We start from the raw sequence: 15,930 nt of genomic DNA on the forward strand, positions 1-15,930 counted from the left end.
ATATATGTTTACACAGATTTCAACAGGCACTTTCAAGCATGCAAACCTTGAGGAACTCCAGGTTGATGTAAGGCAAGCCGCAGGTGCGCAGCTCCATCTCCAGGGGGCTGAGCACGGTGAGCAGCTGCAGGGGAATGATTGAAGCGAGCCCTGCGCGCACCGCCGTCGTACACTCTTTGTTCTGCAGCTCCCTCAGACGAAGACTCCGCACCGCCCGCGCATACATATCCTTATTCTCCCAGCTTCACACACATAAACAAGCACACAATGTATTAAAGACTTCAGGCTATTAATAGCTACGTTTATTCTAAATGCAGTGTGGAAAGAGTTGTTCGAGTTAAGTTTTCAAGTAAAGTTTCCTGTACCCGACGGTGAGGCTTCGACCACCCTGACAAAGCTCCACCTCGTCACCCATCATCGTGACGTAGGTGAATGTGCAGCAGGGCCGGCTGGGAGAGTCGGGGCTTTCTCCCGAATGGTGTGGGGAGGAGATCTCAGCACACAGGGCCTCCAGCTCCGTCTCGTCACTCGTCTGCAGGGCCAGAAAACAAACGGCACGTTAAGATCAATCGAATAATGGTATTAGCAGGAAAACAACACGAGGTATACACCACTGGTCCCTTACATTTTCAAACTTCTTAATGTAGTTGTAGGTCAGCACATCAGCTTCCTGCAGGTCCTGCTCTGGGTCGAGGGACTCGCCCACCAGACCTTTCCAAAAGGAGCCCAGCAGGTCCAAAGGAAGCGGCACATCAGCACGGATGGCGATGCCGAGAAGCTGACCGAAGAAGTGCAACAACTGTTCTTCTGCATAGCTGATGGGGCAAGGCGTCAGAATGTACTTCCCCTGAGAACACCAACAAACAACAAAGATTAATAATACATCATCTTTGGTTAACTTTATTGACAATATTGAGATCAGAGGCGGTGAATCCAAGCTAGGACATACTGTATATTTTGGCTTGTTGGAAGAACAAGTCATAAAAAGGTCAAACTTAAAACATGTCAGATACCTTGTTACGGTTGGCTGCAGCACTGGGGCAGAGGAGCAGCAGCGAAAGAGCAGAACTCTGTAACTCCTTACACACCTGCCAGAAGAAATGTCTGAAGGAGCCACCTGGGGAGACATATTCATCAAAGCTACAGTCAGGCCTGGAAGCAGCAGGGCAGTACCACAAAAAGATGTGATGGAGAAATTCTAACTTGTGCCATGAACTTCCTCTCCGGTGAAGCGGATGTTAAAGGAATAGGTCGGGTCTCCTCCACTGGCCAGCTTCACACAAAGCTGGGACGACGGTATGCAAGAAAGCTGGCGTGCTGCCTGGCATAAATATGTGTTCTCGGATGATCTGATTTCACCTGGAGAACAGATGCCGGAGGAATTGAAAGGATGTTTGCAAAGATCCAGTTCAAGTGGTAGGAAATGGAAAACAATAAGCATAAGAATAAGTAAAAAGGAATGCATACCTCCCACCATCTCCAGAGGGTCCAGTGTAATCTCTGGGGCAGCATGGTCAGCTGTCCGCTGTACTGTAGCATTCAGTACTCTGTTCATCACAGTGACCTTAGTGTCGTAGAAGATTAGACCTGTAACCAGTGGAGACAGCAGGTAGTGAGGGAAATTACACAGATTCACCAAGGCTGGTTTCCTCTATCGGTCAAACCAACTTGGCACATTATGTCCCCTCTACCGGCTAGATCCTGCTCACCTTTGGCCTCACATAACAGCACTGCAATGCAGTTTTGATAGGTACGTGTCTGTCTCAGCTCCACTAGCAGCAGGAAGAAGCTCTCCAAGCTGTTGTTGAGGGACTGCAGAAGAGCAAAGCGCAAGCGCAGGCTCTCCATGGGCACATCTGGAAACAGTTAAATGTACTAAATCACAAAACAACTAAGCCAGTGTGACTTACAGAATGTCGCATGTATACTACTACGCGATATAATAATAATACTATACAAACTAGAGGTGTACTTACTGAGCAGGCTGGCCACACGAGGATCAGCAGCATCACCAGGGTCCAGGTAAACTTCATGGGGGTGTAGTCTGGCTGGTGTGATGGCCAGGTGACGGCAGAGCCTGTTGATGTACTGGACCAATGCCACGTCCATTTCCAGGCTCCACTTTCTGCAGGCCTTCTGGGCGTGACGAGTGTCGATACAGGTGCATCTGGTTCAGAGGACAGCTGTGGTTAAATAGAGTTCTTCCATAATGTTTAGTCACGAAGGAATTTATCAAAGATGAACAGGAGGCTGGATGCGAGAAAGTATTCTGTGCTCAGTGAAAGCCTTATAGGCAGATGTCATGCTGCATTACACTTACATAACTAGTGTGACAATGAAGAAAGACATACATGTAACATTCTATGCTTGCAAATTGATGGTAAGTGACCCGTTTCATTGAAGAGGGCACATTTTGCTTGTTTATGTGACAGTTTACAATTTACAGCATTCTGACGGCTGGTTATTGGGGTGTGACGTTCCCCAGTCTCACCTTTCAAAGTGGAGGTCATAACCACAAGCCAGAATCGCCCTCCAGACACTACGGATGTCCTGCTTGGCACGGTCAACAGCAAATTTATGGAAGCCTTCCAGTGTCAGGTACTTCTCCTCTAGAACTTAAGAAGACAAAGCAGCTTCGTTTCCAAACAGGACTCAGATGGAACTCTTGTAGAAAAGCTAAAGAATATCTTTAAAATTCAAGTTTTATAAAACTAAGACAAAAAGCCAAAATCTTTGCTTTTCTGTCACTGGATTGATAAGTTAATAGACTCATATTCATGATAAAACAATGTATAAAACAATTCTGAATACAGATAATTATGTAATTCTTAAGAAGAAACAATTTAGTCTCCGTTAGAAACATTTTGTAAACACTACTTTAACACCACCGGCTAGAACTGAAACATTCGTATTCAGTGACACGTGTTGTCAAAGTGTGCGTCATTACTGCCAACCTTCAGCTTTCTTAGCAGGAGATTTTTCCACTTCCTTTTCATCAGCTCTCGATTTCTCTGGAGATTTTGGCTTCAGGACGGTCTTCTTTTCACTCAGAGCAGTCCTGTTAGAGGCAGGAGACCGGCAAGTTTAATCATTATTGTGCCAAATTGTAAATGTATCTCAATTTGTGCTTGAAAACATATTACTCACCTGACACTGTGGAACACAGACTTTTCCCTGGTGGGAGGCTTGGTGATGGGTCTTTTGGTGCTCACTACCTTGCCTGGGTGCTGTTCTTTTCCTGCTTTGCTGTATTTGTTCTTATTGGGCTTGGGAGTGCCGTACTTTCTAAGAATCTGGTACAAACAAATCGTATTAACACACATGAAGGTACATACAGTGTAGTTTAACATTGTACATAATGTTCTTGACTTCAAAGGGAGGAAAGGGAGAATTTCTAAATGATCACTGAAGGATTCAGCATGTGTGCTGCCAATGTGTTGTATTTTACCAGAGTAAGCTGGTCCTCAAGTACTTTCTTTGGATGTCTAACGTTGGTGAAGAAAGTATGCAGCAGGTTGCCAGGGGTCTGAGCATTGATCTGTTCCTTGCTGAGGTAAATGTCAGACACCTTCACCGGCTTGGCCGGAGTGAGGCTGAGCATCTGCTCCGAGTGCACGCAGCTCTTGAACACATCTGTCAGGACATCTCGTGCTCCGGGCACAAGCTTGTCACCTTGAAACATGGAGATAGATTATTTAATAGTTGGCAGATACTGGAAGAACTAGTGGAACGGTGCAGAAAAAAAACAGAAAATATGGTAAGCAATCACTTACCTCTTACTGACTTGTCCAGGAAGTAGTCTTCAAGGGCAGAGCTTCCCTGCGTGTCAAACAGGCTTTGGTTAACACTGGAGGCGGTGAGGATCTCTTCATTGGTCATATCCATCAGTTCCTCTTCACCTTCAAGACTGGACAAGCCAATCAGGTCACTGCTGTTGAAAAGACTGGCACGGATTTTTTCCAGTTTTGCCCGAGAACGAACCTAACGATAAACAACAACAAAAAGCGAGCGTATTTAAACGACACAAAATCAAAACAGCGTAGATCTATTATTGGGGTTTTAATCAACCCACCTCAATGACAGCATAACCCTTGATGGGCCGAGGCATGACTGCATTGCTCTCAAGTGAGGTGACCGTATGCATGGAGCCCCCATCTGACATGGACGGTGTTTCTGCGCCGTCGAGTGGCTCCCCCAAGCTGCCCAGGCTCCCCAGGCTTCCTGTACTACACAACGAGGTATCTAGACTCTCCTGACTAGAGACCGTCTGGGGGTCTTGGGGGCCCTGCTGGGGGTATGAAACAGCTGAAGCTGCAGCAGCAGCAGGAGTGAGAGCTGGAACAGCCAACAGCTCCTGATCGCCAGAGAGTTCACTGGCAGTGCGGGACACTCCCTGAGAGGAGCTGCAGATCGAAGTCTGGCTCGTGGAAGCCGAAGCACTGACGCTCATAGCTGGAGTCACACTGCTCGAGCTGTCGGGACTTTCGGGACCTCCGTTGTTGGGGAAGGGTCGCTCGGGTTCAGGGCCCGCTTTGCCATCCTGAGGACTGGAAACCTCAGCTCCAGCTTTGGGCTTCTTGGGCTCCTCCTCCTGCAGAGGAATGAAGACTTCATCTTTGAAGAGCCCTCCGTGTGCGTTGCACGCCCTGCGGATAGCATTTCGAACCACGGCCTCCTCCAGGTGCGTGGGGATACCCGAGAGCACCAGTAGGCGACTGTGGGCAGTGGGGCCCACCAGGGCTTGGCAGGCATCCGTCACTGCGTCACTGGTCACACTTAAACCCTGGGGGTCTTTATGAGTAAGATGTCGAAGAATCATCAGGAGAGTGAGGCAGCGGTGGAACCACAGCATGTCCTCCGGTTTACTACCCGCCATGTTCAGCAGGGCACTGTCACTCTCCGACAAGCTTGCAACTCCACTTCCCCTTTTCCCAGAGACCGCTGCCGCCACTGCAGCCGCTGCTCTCTCGCGCTTCATCTTCACCTTCTTACGCTTGGATAGAAGGCTGGGGCTCTGCGGCATCTGGCCTGGGGACGATGACGAGGATGAAGAAGAGTCACTTAGGTTGGGGGCGCTGGTGGAGGATAGGGGTCCCACTGAAGACCCGCCAACATTGAGGGGAAGTGTGACCTCTGCCACAGCCAGACACACCTCCATCAGAGCGTGAAAATAGGTGGAAAAGCGGCTCTGCTCCGCCCCGAGAGCCAACGCAACACCTCCTAACGAAGACCCCCCTGCTCCAGCCCCTCCAGCAGTCCATCCCTGAGTCTCCCTGTCGTAGAGCTTTCGGAGTTCTGTCTGCAGGGCCATGAGTACTGCGAGGCAGGGGTTCAGCAGCAGAGTGATGGAGCTGGAGAGACCGGCGGGGCTCTTGCACTGCTCCAATTGGTGGATCTTCCGTAAAAGCTCAGCCAACAAGTGAAAGAGGAGTTCTTTAATGGAGGGCGCCAGATCAGTAGTCCAAAGCAAACCACCTACAATAAAAACAACACGGACAAAGAAAACACTGAAAGTTGTTGAAATCTATATTTAATATCATATCTGTTATTATTTATCTTGCAAGCTTTCAAAGAAACTAGTCGGGAATAACGTGTATAAGATGGAAGCGTTATGACCTTGATAAGGTTCTTTTGAGAGCAGTTTTGAAAAATCAAGCAAAGACTTTAAATCCTAAAAAAAAAAAAAATGTAATCAGAAAGTACACAAACTAAGAATTCAATAATATCCAACGGGCAGAAAAAGAAAATCATTGAAGACATCGCTGGTGGTCGACCTACCTAGAAGTTCCAACACCTGCAGCAGCACAGATGAGGGCACAGTGTCCAGCTCATCCTCTGATTGCTCATTGCCATCACCCAGCTTCCAAGTCAACAGCTGTTCAGCAAATGCCATGGCCAGAGGAAACTCCAGTGGCAAGGAGTGCAACACCAACACAGCACCCGGAGGAGGTGACACCCCTAAAATAAAGACAACGGGGTATTAAAGTCCATTTTATCCGGGAACAGATTTTAATCTTTTGGAGTTGAAGCAGCCTGAATGAATATTCCCCTCACCTAGTTTGATGTGCACTTTATCAGTCGGTATGATAACAGAGGGGTATTGGTTGGTGGTGGGAGGGAGAGTAAGGCCTGTGTTGGTAGGCGAGGCATCTAGTGGATAGCACACCGCCTCCATCAGATTTAGCTGGCCATTTCTACGCACTTTGTGACCTAGGCCATACACCATGACTCGAGCCCATGGAGCCTTGTACAGGCTGGAGCTAATGCAGTGGAAAAGACGGGAGATAAATTAAAACATTTTACAGAAAATGGTTTGTGAGAAATACGAGTTAATCATGAATTGCTGAAGTTGAACATTACTGAGGAACCCACTCTTTGCGGCAGCCTAGCTGGCTCTCCTTGCACGATACGATCACAAATGCAGCGCCTGGAAAGCTGACATCCATGCTGACCTTCGACTCCGTCACAGGAAACTCCTCAGATGTAAACTGCTCTGGTGCATTCTGTCAAAATGAACAGAATGTTATGAAACGATTAGCATCTTTACAAACTGGGTAGGTATCCAGAGGCAAGTTTATTAAATCAGGCATTGATTGGCAGAGCTCACCTGTAGGAAGCAGCAGATTTGCTTCGTGAGCTCCAGCAGGCTTTCCTCTCCTTGATGCAAGGCACGGGTGATGGCCACGGTCAGCCACTCCCGGATGGGCGGAGCGTTGCCCTGGTAGAATAGCTCTGAGGGAGAGCAGCTTTGGCCCTGGAGGTTGTGAAGCATCGACTGGACCAGTAGGATAGAACTAGAACTAATGGTGCCATCTGGAAGAAGAGCAACTTCAGAGTAAATGGCACAGAAACATTATCATTACATTGAGAGACTCAGTGATTCACAAGAAAACTAGATACTCACCAGGGAGGGGTGGGGCCAGCAGCTGATTGGACAGCAGCTGCAGGTGTTCTAAGGTGATGTCACGTATTGCAGGTATGTGGAAGAGACGAGTGAAGGTGTGGGGACTCTTTGGGGCAAAGATGTTGAGCAAGGCCATACGGCAGTATAGCCGAGCCAGCGCACCCTCACAGCGAAGCAGTTCCCTGCAGCAAATCAGACAAACAAGACACTATTTGAAGCACCGGTGCAGGATGCAATTATATTATGTGCATTCCCATTAGGTTCATACATTACCTATGAATCTGAATGTTGCTACTGTCAAGTGAGACTAAGCCATTAGCAGCAGTCCGTCGAGATCCAGCAGGCGGGTGCTCCAGCATCTCAATGGGGTACCAATACCTCACTAGCACCCCCTCACTGCGCAGGTAGGTCTCCACCTGGACTAGCTCATTCACCTAGAAGTTCACAAAAGGCACACATATAAAATATTAAGCATGTTAAGCAAATGTTTTTGGGTATGGCAGGCAGAGATTTGCTTCAATTCTTGCAGTCACAGGATTCATTGGGTGGGTACCCCTTGAAGTTCAATGGAAGGTTGGTATCTTCAGGCTAGTGAAAAGGTTAATTGATGTGGTTGATACCAGGCAAGTCAAACAAATACTTAAATGGGATATTTAACAACCGTGGTACTGGATAATATACATGTACTGTATAATATCTATTGAAATATGGCTTTAAAGAAGATTTCTTTATATTTCAGACGAGAAAGTGTTTGATAAGTGCAAATGTATCTAAACCCAGAGAGTAAACCCAGAAGTCCAAATGGACCCCAACCTTGCTGCAAATTATGAGGAAGAGCTTCATGTTACTTCACAAACAGCGCTCCCAGATGAAGATGACCACTTGGGTACTTATTGTGAAAAGAAATATGATTATTCTACTGAAAATGTTCATTTTAATATAATAAAGAAAAGATAGATCTGGTAATGTTCCTCTTGATATTGAAACACTGCTTTGGAAGTCAAATGTGTCCCAGTGTGTGAATCAATGAGTATCTTTTATTTTATGGTCGGTTGTACTGGAAACTTTATCTTTTGTTTATTGATATAAAGGATATGACTCAGATGATGGATATAATCGAGTCACGACGACAATGGTTGTATGAAAAGGAGACATTTGAATTGGCCCCTTATTTAAGGAACTCATGGGAGCTCAAGAGGAGAATCTTTACCAGGTATTTCTTTTCTCTTTTTTTATTTTGGTATACTTATTTGAACAATGTGAGCAGCCTGCTCGGCCCTTGTGGGAAAAAAACGGGTGTATTGTTTGGTGTAAATGTGTCTTTTAATGCCGTGAAGAAATGGCATACCCAATTTAAAAATTACAATTATTCATTCATTGATTTACACACAAACCTGTTAGTTTATCAATACATGTCCAATTATGTCGCAAAACACTGAAGCCTCAAGTATTTGTACTTACAGAGTCCACATCAAGCACTACTCCATGCAAACCAAAGGTCTTCAGCATGCCCCGAATGGCAAACTTGGGCAGGGCAGTCCCTCCTGTCGTGCTGTTGGTGTTGTTACTGTCCGGATAGCGGATGACCACAGTCAAGCCTGTGTTCAGACAAGCAGATTTATTACAGTGCTGACTGACAACGTACCCTGAAGTTAGCTCATTTGAACTTAAAGTGTATAGGGGTAATAATGTAGGTGAATGGTACCTTTGCGAACTTTGTCAATCGTGAACTTGTTGGCCTCATCCTTGATATCCTCAATGGTAGGGAGGTAGAGGTCACGAGGAATGCCGCCATTCTCTTCATACAGGAACTCCACTGTCTGTCTTGCTATGTCAACCATGCCTGTCGTCAGTAAAATAAACCAACAGGACAAACAGTGTCAGGTATAACCTTATTTAACTTATAATTACCAAATATATTTTAAAACTACTTAAATAGGTTACCAAATGTTGTCAATTCATTTTCTGTCAAATTTACTTGAAGCACTATAGTAACTTCACTGTGTAGTGATTTCTCAAAGGACAATACATTATGGCAGTGACCTACTTATATATTGTATGAGCTTAGATTAATTATTAGCAATAAAGTAGTAATAGTTTTAACAGTAGAAGAGCTATTTTTAAAGCGGAGCAAACATGCAAAGGAGGTGCATAATCAGAACAATTGCAAACTAAAATGTCTTGACAGCTGTATTTCAAAAATATTAAACAAACCAACTCAAACTGGTCAACTCCTTGATCAAATGATGTTGGCAACATGAGTAAGTGTGTTATATGTTGTGGTAATTTATTGTGTGTTACATTGGACTTTTAGGTTATGATTTAAATGACTTTCTTTATTCTTTACCTAGCTGCAGAGCTCCTTTGATTTGGTCCAGGCCTGATTTTCTTTCAGCCTCGTTACGAAACCGCCTCCGAATTGTAGGGAATACTTTGGTCTCCCAGGCCTTTACCAGCAAGGCATAGTGGTCCTCCTAGAATCAAACACAAATACAAAATAAACTATGAAGAGTGGAAACTTGAAATGAATTAGGCCCTTTGTCCACTTAGTGTGGATAAGAGGAGACCTCACTCACTCTTGGGACATCATCGTCATCCTCGTCATCACTCTCATCATCTGCTATAGGAGGAGGGTGTGGTTCAGGGCCTGAGGTGACCAGGTTCTCAAAGCTCAGTTCAACTTTGTAATGGGAGGACAGGTCGCTGTTGTACTCTGCATCAACAAAGAAGGAGCAACAAAAAAATGCAGGTGAAACAATTCAAAGACATTGTATCAGTGTAGTGCACTCCCTACCTCTATTTGGGAGATATTTATGCTAATTCAAAGAAGTAAAAGGACAAGCATGAACTTTAAGAGGAGACGGCTGTAATGAAGGTGATAAACATACGTTGCTGGGAAACTGCCACGGTTGCAATCCGACAAGGGGGTCCATGAGAACCAGAGTCTGAGGTAACACTTGCCCCTGCATCATTATCACTGTCCGAGGCCATAGCAAAGGGGAGTGCCTCAAAATTTGCACTTATTTCCTCTGCAAGGTCTACACACAAGTCAGCCGCATTTCTGTGTGCTTGGCCTTCTGCGTATGCAAACGGCCTGCTTCCAAAGTTGGCGCGGATCTTTGAGTTCTACGAAACAATGTAAAGACAAATAGAAGATTAACTGCAGTAACCCAGAGGGGAGAATTCTGTCACTGAAGCCGCAAAGAAAATTAAACAGTATAATACGTATTAAATATTATGAGTGATCAAATTATAGCTTAGAAATACCAACAGAAACCCACCTTTTTCTGAATGTGTACCAGGGGCCACATTCCACCAGCTACATCCTCAAGGGTGGGGCAGAGCCGCTGGCCACAGTAGGTAAAGTAGACCCTGCCTTTAGGGGCCTGACCAGGGGGAGGAGGAGTGCCCTCAGAACGCTCCCAGCCTATTCCAGCCACATCGCCTGTGTTCATAAAAACACATGTTCACATTCTCAATAATAACCTAATGTCAACAGGTTATGACATATTTTAAAACATGCGATAATTAGATACAGCTTGAGGTTAGGAAGCAACATATGCTTGCAAATTAGTTTCTTTTTAAAGGGCAGCCAGATAGGATACAATGCTTTAGAGTTTAGTTAAAATCCATAACAATACATCACTGTATGGATTTCTAAGTTTACTACATCAGACAAAAGAGAAAGTAGACTGTATATGAAGAAAAGTATATTTTGTCTACTGTCTCACCAGGAAGTAGAGCCACATCCAGCCTGACACTCTTCCATTGCAGCAGACTGGAGCCATTATAATGCACTGCCCTGCCATTACTGACAGACACACACACACACACACGCACAAAAAGGGAAAACCACATAAGAGAATAATAGCAGTCAGCACTCAAGTCCGAGACAGCGCAGTGGGAAGAGGATCTCAGTTCATATGCAGGCAAACATACTTGTGAAACAGACATGTGCCGACAGGGTTGGTCCACGCTCCGTCCCTCTTCTCTGCTTCAGTGGCAAAACCAAAGGACACAATCGGGCCACTGTCCTCCTCAGAGTCTCCATAGGAGACGATTTCTATCTCCCAGTAAAAAGATGGGGCCTGCAGGGGCAAACAGAAGAACGTTAAAGACTTTGGACAGGCTGCAGTATCAGTGCATTATTTTATCCGACTACTAGAATAAACTGAGATGGTATGAATTAAAGCATGTATCCACCTGAATTGGCACAGGACAGGTGGCGTAGATGAAGGTGCCTCTGGGCAGGCCTCCTCCAGCACTTGGATCAGCCAAGAAGGTGACAGAGGTCAGACGGGATGAGAACATGCAGGCACGGACTGGAGGGAACACTCTGGATGGACACCAAGTGATCTCCTTGGGCTGATGAGACAAACATATCATAGGAATGTGGTGAGAAGTGGGGCCGACAAATGATTAATTTCATAATATAATAATCTGGTCTTTATCTGTTTGTCAATTTCAACAGATTTGAGTGGTAAACACTTTTTTTAAGACTGAAGTTAGTCTCCCTTTGCAGAGACAGAAAAGGCAATAACTCAGCTTTTCCCTCTTCAAACCAACAATTGGTTTTCCACCTTCTTCCAAGATAAATGTGCATGTCAAGCTGCATCCAGTCCACATGTATGTTGCATGAGGGGTTTCTCTCTTGCTGGCGTTGTTGATTATAGTATTAAAAACAAAACCTATACTATATAATAACTCCCACCTGGCATCTGTCCGTCTGCAGTGGGGGAGGAGGAGGCCGAGCACAGTCCCGGTACAGCATTCGGACTCTTTCACATTGAGCCTCGACCATGCCGAGACGCTCCCCTGTACAAGATGACAAAACTAAGTAAAAGATGTATTACAGACCAAATATACTGTATTGTACATGACCGCTTTTGGTTGCTCAAATGATTTGATCATGCCAGTATGCGTACTCACCGGGGCTACATTCCTGGGCAACGAGGTTGAGAACTTCGACAGCAGCAGGACACTGCTGGATGAACTCCTCACAGAAGGAGCTATCCTCCAGGAGCTGCGCCATCACAAGACATGCCCTGAAAACATTGAACAACATGAAGATTTTTTAAACTGCAATTAGATGTATTTCATTTAATCACAAAATCAGAGTTTCAAAAGGTTCCCACAATTTAAATACAGCACAATCTTAAACAGTCAAAGAAAAACTGATGACACCTTAGAGAGGGTGTAGTGGATTTTCCATTATCAGCCATTCTTCTAGTTATGGGCCCAGAGGCTCGCAAGGTTTCTGTAGTGTGGAGCCGTCGTGTGGAATGAGATCATGTGGGGTGTGGGCTATAAGCCCACTCGAAACCATTGCCAACAGTTGTGGCCAACCTATAGATCCTGCCGTCAACGCCTCTTTTCTTTGTCTATATAAACTGTATCAAAATGTTAGATCATTGGACTTTCTCAATTCGGATCCTGAAAGTCTCCAGTCGTTCTATAGGCGTCTGTTTTGACCTGTATCCTGTAGAATAAACTTTGTATTCTTATCAAGTGCTGCGTCGCTCGAAACTTCTTCTCCATCATCACCTCATCACTATTTGCTGACCAACAAGAAGATACTACAAGGGCTAAAAAGAAAGGCTGACCTTTTTGAAGCACATGTGCTGTTCTACATAAATGTTCACTAACCTAGTTCTGATTTCAGCCAACAAGCGTACTGCAGCCATGACTGGGCTGGAGCCATCTCCTGTAGCTGGCAGAGAAGTGTGAATGGAGAGACTGCCCTCCTGTGGCAGAAGCATGGACTGCACTGCCTGTACAACCTTTTCAGTAATTGAGAGTTTATAGAGGGGAAGAGCCTGTTGGGGAAGGGTAGATAGGGAGATGAGTGAGAATGAAGCAGATACTTCTATAAAAAAAAAGGACTGTTTTGTGTTTAATGCTGAAACCTATACCTCCGATCTGGGAGTGCAGAGGCGTGAAATAGGGATCGTCAGGATGTCTGAGGCTTGACAAGCCCTCCTATACTCGCAAGAAGGGAACTTCACAGTAGCAATGCCCTCCTGCTCATTGATGGACATAACTATGCCCACACTGCCCAGCACTCCTTTCCCCACCACCTGCAGAGGAATCACAGGAACGATGTCAACATGTTCAAGCTTTTGGGGGAAAATGTTACAACACCTTAAATTGCTTTTTTTCTGTGGTGAGAGTACAGCGTGTTCACCCATTCCACTCCCTTCACGAACCTGGACTTCAGAGCCAATCTTAATAGTTTCTTTAAAGCCTCCAAGGGCACAAAGTGCAGCAACAGCTTGTCTGCCAATGGCCTGCAGCTTAGCCAGTTTCCTGCCACTGCTGCTCCCGTTCTCTAGAATACTCTCAGCATACTTCCCCAACTGAGGGATGAACATCAAAGCCCTGGAGAGAACCTACCACACAGCACAATGGAGAAAGCTTTAGGTCTAATAGAAACAGCATCATATAGAACCACATTCAATCACTCTAGATAGAAATTCAGATTATTTATATTTTGTTCCAACCCTATTTTAAGCAACAAGTTATCAATAACCATTAATGAGCAGTAACATTGTGATGAAGTCCAACACTTAGTAATGATTTACCTTTTCAGCAGTGCTAGTCCAGATCTGAGCGGTGTTGGACTCGGGGGCAGTGAGCAGGCTATGCAGCAGAGCAATAACCTCAGCAGCCATACTGTTGGCAACATGACCACTGATGAATGGCCTGACGGGGTCCGACCTGTTCAAGATAAATAAGCACAAGTCAGAAAAGTCGATCACATAAACTGTTTGATTAGACACACACAGACACACACACCTAATTTACTGATACCTAGAACTGAATGATAAATCATATATACAGGAACATATTTATTGTGTATTTACCTCGCCAGATCAGCATTCCTGTCCCTACACACAGCCGTCTGAGCAGTTTTCTTCTTGTCACCAGTGGTGACGCCTCCAGTGGTCTCCTGGACTAGAATCTCTACAGGCGGACCCACACTCACTATGAGACCCGACTGAGCCCACTTGTTGGCCTTCCTCAGGGCAGCAGCGGCCTCTTCTGTGATCACTTCACAGTTGCCACTCTAGAGATAGTTTGAAAAGGATAGCAGCGGTAAGGATGACACTTGGAATAAAGCTACAGAACACACAGACGTTCTTATTTTGTTAGTATAGCCTTTTAAATTCTGGGTGATTTTTTCATTTTCATTTAAACTCTGACCTTTGTCATGTCTCTGTCCATCTTTACCACTTTTTCCATGTTCGCTCCAGTGCCAAGCCGAAAGGGACGTCCCTCTGAGCTGCTGCATTTTGGAGTGGACGGAAGAACACTCATGTTATAGAAACCCAGACTCAGCTTCCAAACGGGAAATGACAAAGACATTTGGGCAAACCTACCTGAGAAGCGGTTGTAGGACCTCATGAGATGACTGGTCCTCTCTCTTGTGGATAAAGATTGATAGCTTGCCATCAACCGCCTCGCCCTCCTCCCCAGCATCCTCAGACTTCAGAGCTCCTTTGGAACTGGCACGGGACAAACTAGTGTCTGGCTCAGAAGAGCTCGGGGAGAGGAGGGTCTGACAGCCTGGTAAAAAAGGTAATATTGGAAAAAATTATAATTGGTGGGAGAAAATAACATGATTACTGTCCAGCATGTTTTGGCATTTAAGTGTTTTGATAAAAGCACATTTGCTTTCAAGCGTCAACCCCGACCACACACACACATAAATATATTTAGTACTCCTAGGTAAGAGAAACCAACCTGGTACGACGTAGTCTGCAAGCTTGGCTAGCAGCAAGGCAGCAATGCGTGAGGCCGGGTCACTCGCATCTTGTTGCTCAGCATCTAGCGTGTTAATCGAGTAGCTCCATGAAGGCAGGGCCACATTACCACAGTCCTCCACGCTCATGAGAGGCAGAGCCGCTCTGCATAGCTGCAGGATGATAAGCACCAGCTTTGGTGAAGGTCTCTGATCCAGCAGCAGAGACAAGAGCTTAGAAACACAAGCCGGTTGGCTCAGGATAGCTTTCCCTATGTGGCTCCTGAAATACAAAACAAAAAAGGGACATATAGAAACATTGTATAGAAACACATATAATAGATACAAATAAATGATGATGTTCATACATGATGCAAACCATTAATACATGAAAAAGTTTTACCTGGAAAGGTCATTGAGCAGACTGAGCACATCCTGCAAGGCATCATTGCCAGCTGCCTGATTACCACAGCACTCTGTTGCTCTGGCCAGGTGATTTGTCAGCAGGCTGGACACCTGCCGCGCCAGACCAGAGTGCACTGCATCTGTAGATCCGCCTTGAAAGAGAAACAAAATTGCAAACCATGACAACAAACTACGTTTTAGTGTGCAACCATTTCCTCTGACCATTTGAGAAAAAAAAACATTCTTAATGTGCACTTCAAGACAAGTTCATATTTTGATGTATATTGATCCAAGCATAACTTACCTTCCACCTTCTCCCACTCGATGCAGCGGTTAGCCAGAACCTGGAAAGCAGCCCAAGCCATGGTTGCCACCTTCTGCCTTTTGGTCTGCTTCTCATTCAAGCTGCATTCCCTCTGACCACTTAAACTACACAGGCTGTCCATGAGCTGGACCAGACCACTCCGAACCAGGCACTGCTCTTCACTCCTGTGACAACATGAATAACAGATGAGGGTTAGGAATCTGAAGGTTTAGTAATACAGAGACAAATGAAAGAAGAGAGAATCCAAGATGAATCATCTTGCCTGGTGTAGGGGATGGTGCAAAGCAAGCCAATACTGTTGGCACAAGCAATGGGGTAGCGAGCACATAGTGACACGACAGATGTCATGGTCTCCCCAAAGGCCTCCTGCACCTGCTCTACCATTCCACCACAGGTCAGCTCCTCAATCCTGGCACACAAACACAGATATATATATATATTTAGATATATACATTTATGAACCAGCTCCATTCAAGCATCCTTTTACATTAAAATGTTTAATATTGTAATATGAATACAACATTGTAGTTGTATTACAAGTTATTTTGTGTCCTT

The 15,930-nt window shown here is 45.3% G+C and overlaps 1 protein-coding gene across 3 annotated transcripts in view; it reads right to left on the reverse strand.

Annotated features, from left to right (window-relative positions):
• The window catches only part of LOC130196314 (probable E3 ubiquitin-protein ligase HECTD4), a 36,955-nt gene that overhangs the window by 2,943 nt on the left and 18,082 nt on the right, over nucleotides 1-15,930 (reverse strand). For all 3 annotated transcript variants that reach the window (XM_056418335.1, XM_056418336.1, XM_056418334.1), the window contains exons 33-74: nucleotides 15,638-15,784; nucleotides 15,355-15,539; nucleotides 15,049-15,202; nucleotides 14,648-14,928; nucleotides 14,284-14,470; nucleotides 14,108-14,189; nucleotides 13,768-13,970; nucleotides 13,486-13,621; nucleotides 13,111-13,293; nucleotides 12,817-12,981; nucleotides 12,551-12,720; nucleotides 11,834-11,949; nucleotides 11,616-11,719; nucleotides 11,108-11,269; nucleotides 10,844-10,992; nucleotides 10,636-10,715; nucleotides 10,186-10,349; nucleotides 9,793-10,030; nucleotides 9,481-9,617; nucleotides 9,252-9,378; nucleotides 8,610-8,747; nucleotides 8,366-8,502; nucleotides 7,178-7,338; nucleotides 6,905-7,086; nucleotides 6,608-6,813; nucleotides 6,373-6,503; nucleotides 6,055-6,260; nucleotides 5,779-5,958; nucleotides 4,073-5,475; nucleotides 3,774-3,981; nucleotides 3,449-3,672; nucleotides 3,148-3,293; nucleotides 2,955-3,058; nucleotides 2,492-2,615; nucleotides 1,977-2,167; nucleotides 1,710-1,856; nucleotides 1,468-1,587; nucleotides 1,204-1,359; nucleotides 1,014-1,117; nucleotides 626-847; nucleotides 366-532; nucleotides 47-242 (exon numbers count right to left, since the gene is read on the reverse strand). In XM_056418335.1, coding sequence (XP_056274310.1) covers nucleotides 47-242; nucleotides 366-532; nucleotides 626-847; nucleotides 1,014-1,117; nucleotides 1,204-1,359; nucleotides 1,468-1,587; nucleotides 1,710-1,856; nucleotides 1,977-2,167; nucleotides 2,492-2,615; nucleotides 2,955-3,058; nucleotides 3,148-3,293; nucleotides 3,449-3,672; nucleotides 3,774-3,981; nucleotides 4,073-5,475; nucleotides 5,779-5,958; nucleotides 6,055-6,260; nucleotides 6,373-6,503; nucleotides 6,608-6,813; nucleotides 6,905-7,086; nucleotides 7,178-7,338; nucleotides 8,366-8,502; nucleotides 8,610-8,747; nucleotides 9,252-9,378; nucleotides 9,481-9,617; nucleotides 9,793-10,030; nucleotides 10,186-10,349; nucleotides 10,636-10,715; nucleotides 10,844-10,992; nucleotides 11,108-11,269; nucleotides 11,616-11,719; nucleotides 11,834-11,949; nucleotides 12,551-12,720; nucleotides 12,817-12,981; nucleotides 13,111-13,293; nucleotides 13,486-13,621; nucleotides 13,768-13,970; nucleotides 14,108-14,189; nucleotides 14,284-14,470; nucleotides 14,648-14,928; nucleotides 15,049-15,202; nucleotides 15,355-15,539; nucleotides 15,638-15,784 — 8,023 coding nt within the window. The remainder of the gene's footprint in view (nucleotides 1-46; nucleotides 243-365; nucleotides 533-625; nucleotides 848-1,013; nucleotides 1,118-1,203; nucleotides 1,360-1,467; nucleotides 1,588-1,709; nucleotides 1,857-1,976; nucleotides 2,168-2,491; nucleotides 2,616-2,954; nucleotides 3,059-3,147; nucleotides 3,294-3,448; nucleotides 3,673-3,773; nucleotides 3,982-4,072; nucleotides 5,476-5,778; nucleotides 5,959-6,054; nucleotides 6,261-6,372; nucleotides 6,504-6,607; nucleotides 6,814-6,904; nucleotides 7,087-7,177; nucleotides 7,339-8,365; nucleotides 8,503-8,609; nucleotides 8,748-9,251; nucleotides 9,379-9,480; nucleotides 9,618-9,792; nucleotides 10,031-10,185; nucleotides 10,350-10,635; nucleotides 10,716-10,843; nucleotides 10,993-11,107; nucleotides 11,270-11,615; nucleotides 11,720-11,833; nucleotides 11,950-12,550; nucleotides 12,721-12,816; nucleotides 12,982-13,110; nucleotides 13,294-13,485; nucleotides 13,622-13,767; nucleotides 13,971-14,107; nucleotides 14,190-14,283; nucleotides 14,471-14,647; nucleotides 14,929-15,048; nucleotides 15,203-15,354; nucleotides 15,540-15,637; nucleotides 15,785-15,930) is intronic.

Source organism: Pseudoliparis swirei, chromosome 7 (assembly GCF_029220125.1).
Source record: "Pseudoliparis swirei isolate HS2019 ecotype Mariana Trench chromosome 7, NWPU_hadal_v1, whole genome shotgun sequence".
Classification (NCBI taxonomy): domain Eukaryota; kingdom Metazoa; phylum Chordata; class Actinopteri; order Perciformes; family Liparidae; genus Pseudoliparis; species Pseudoliparis swirei.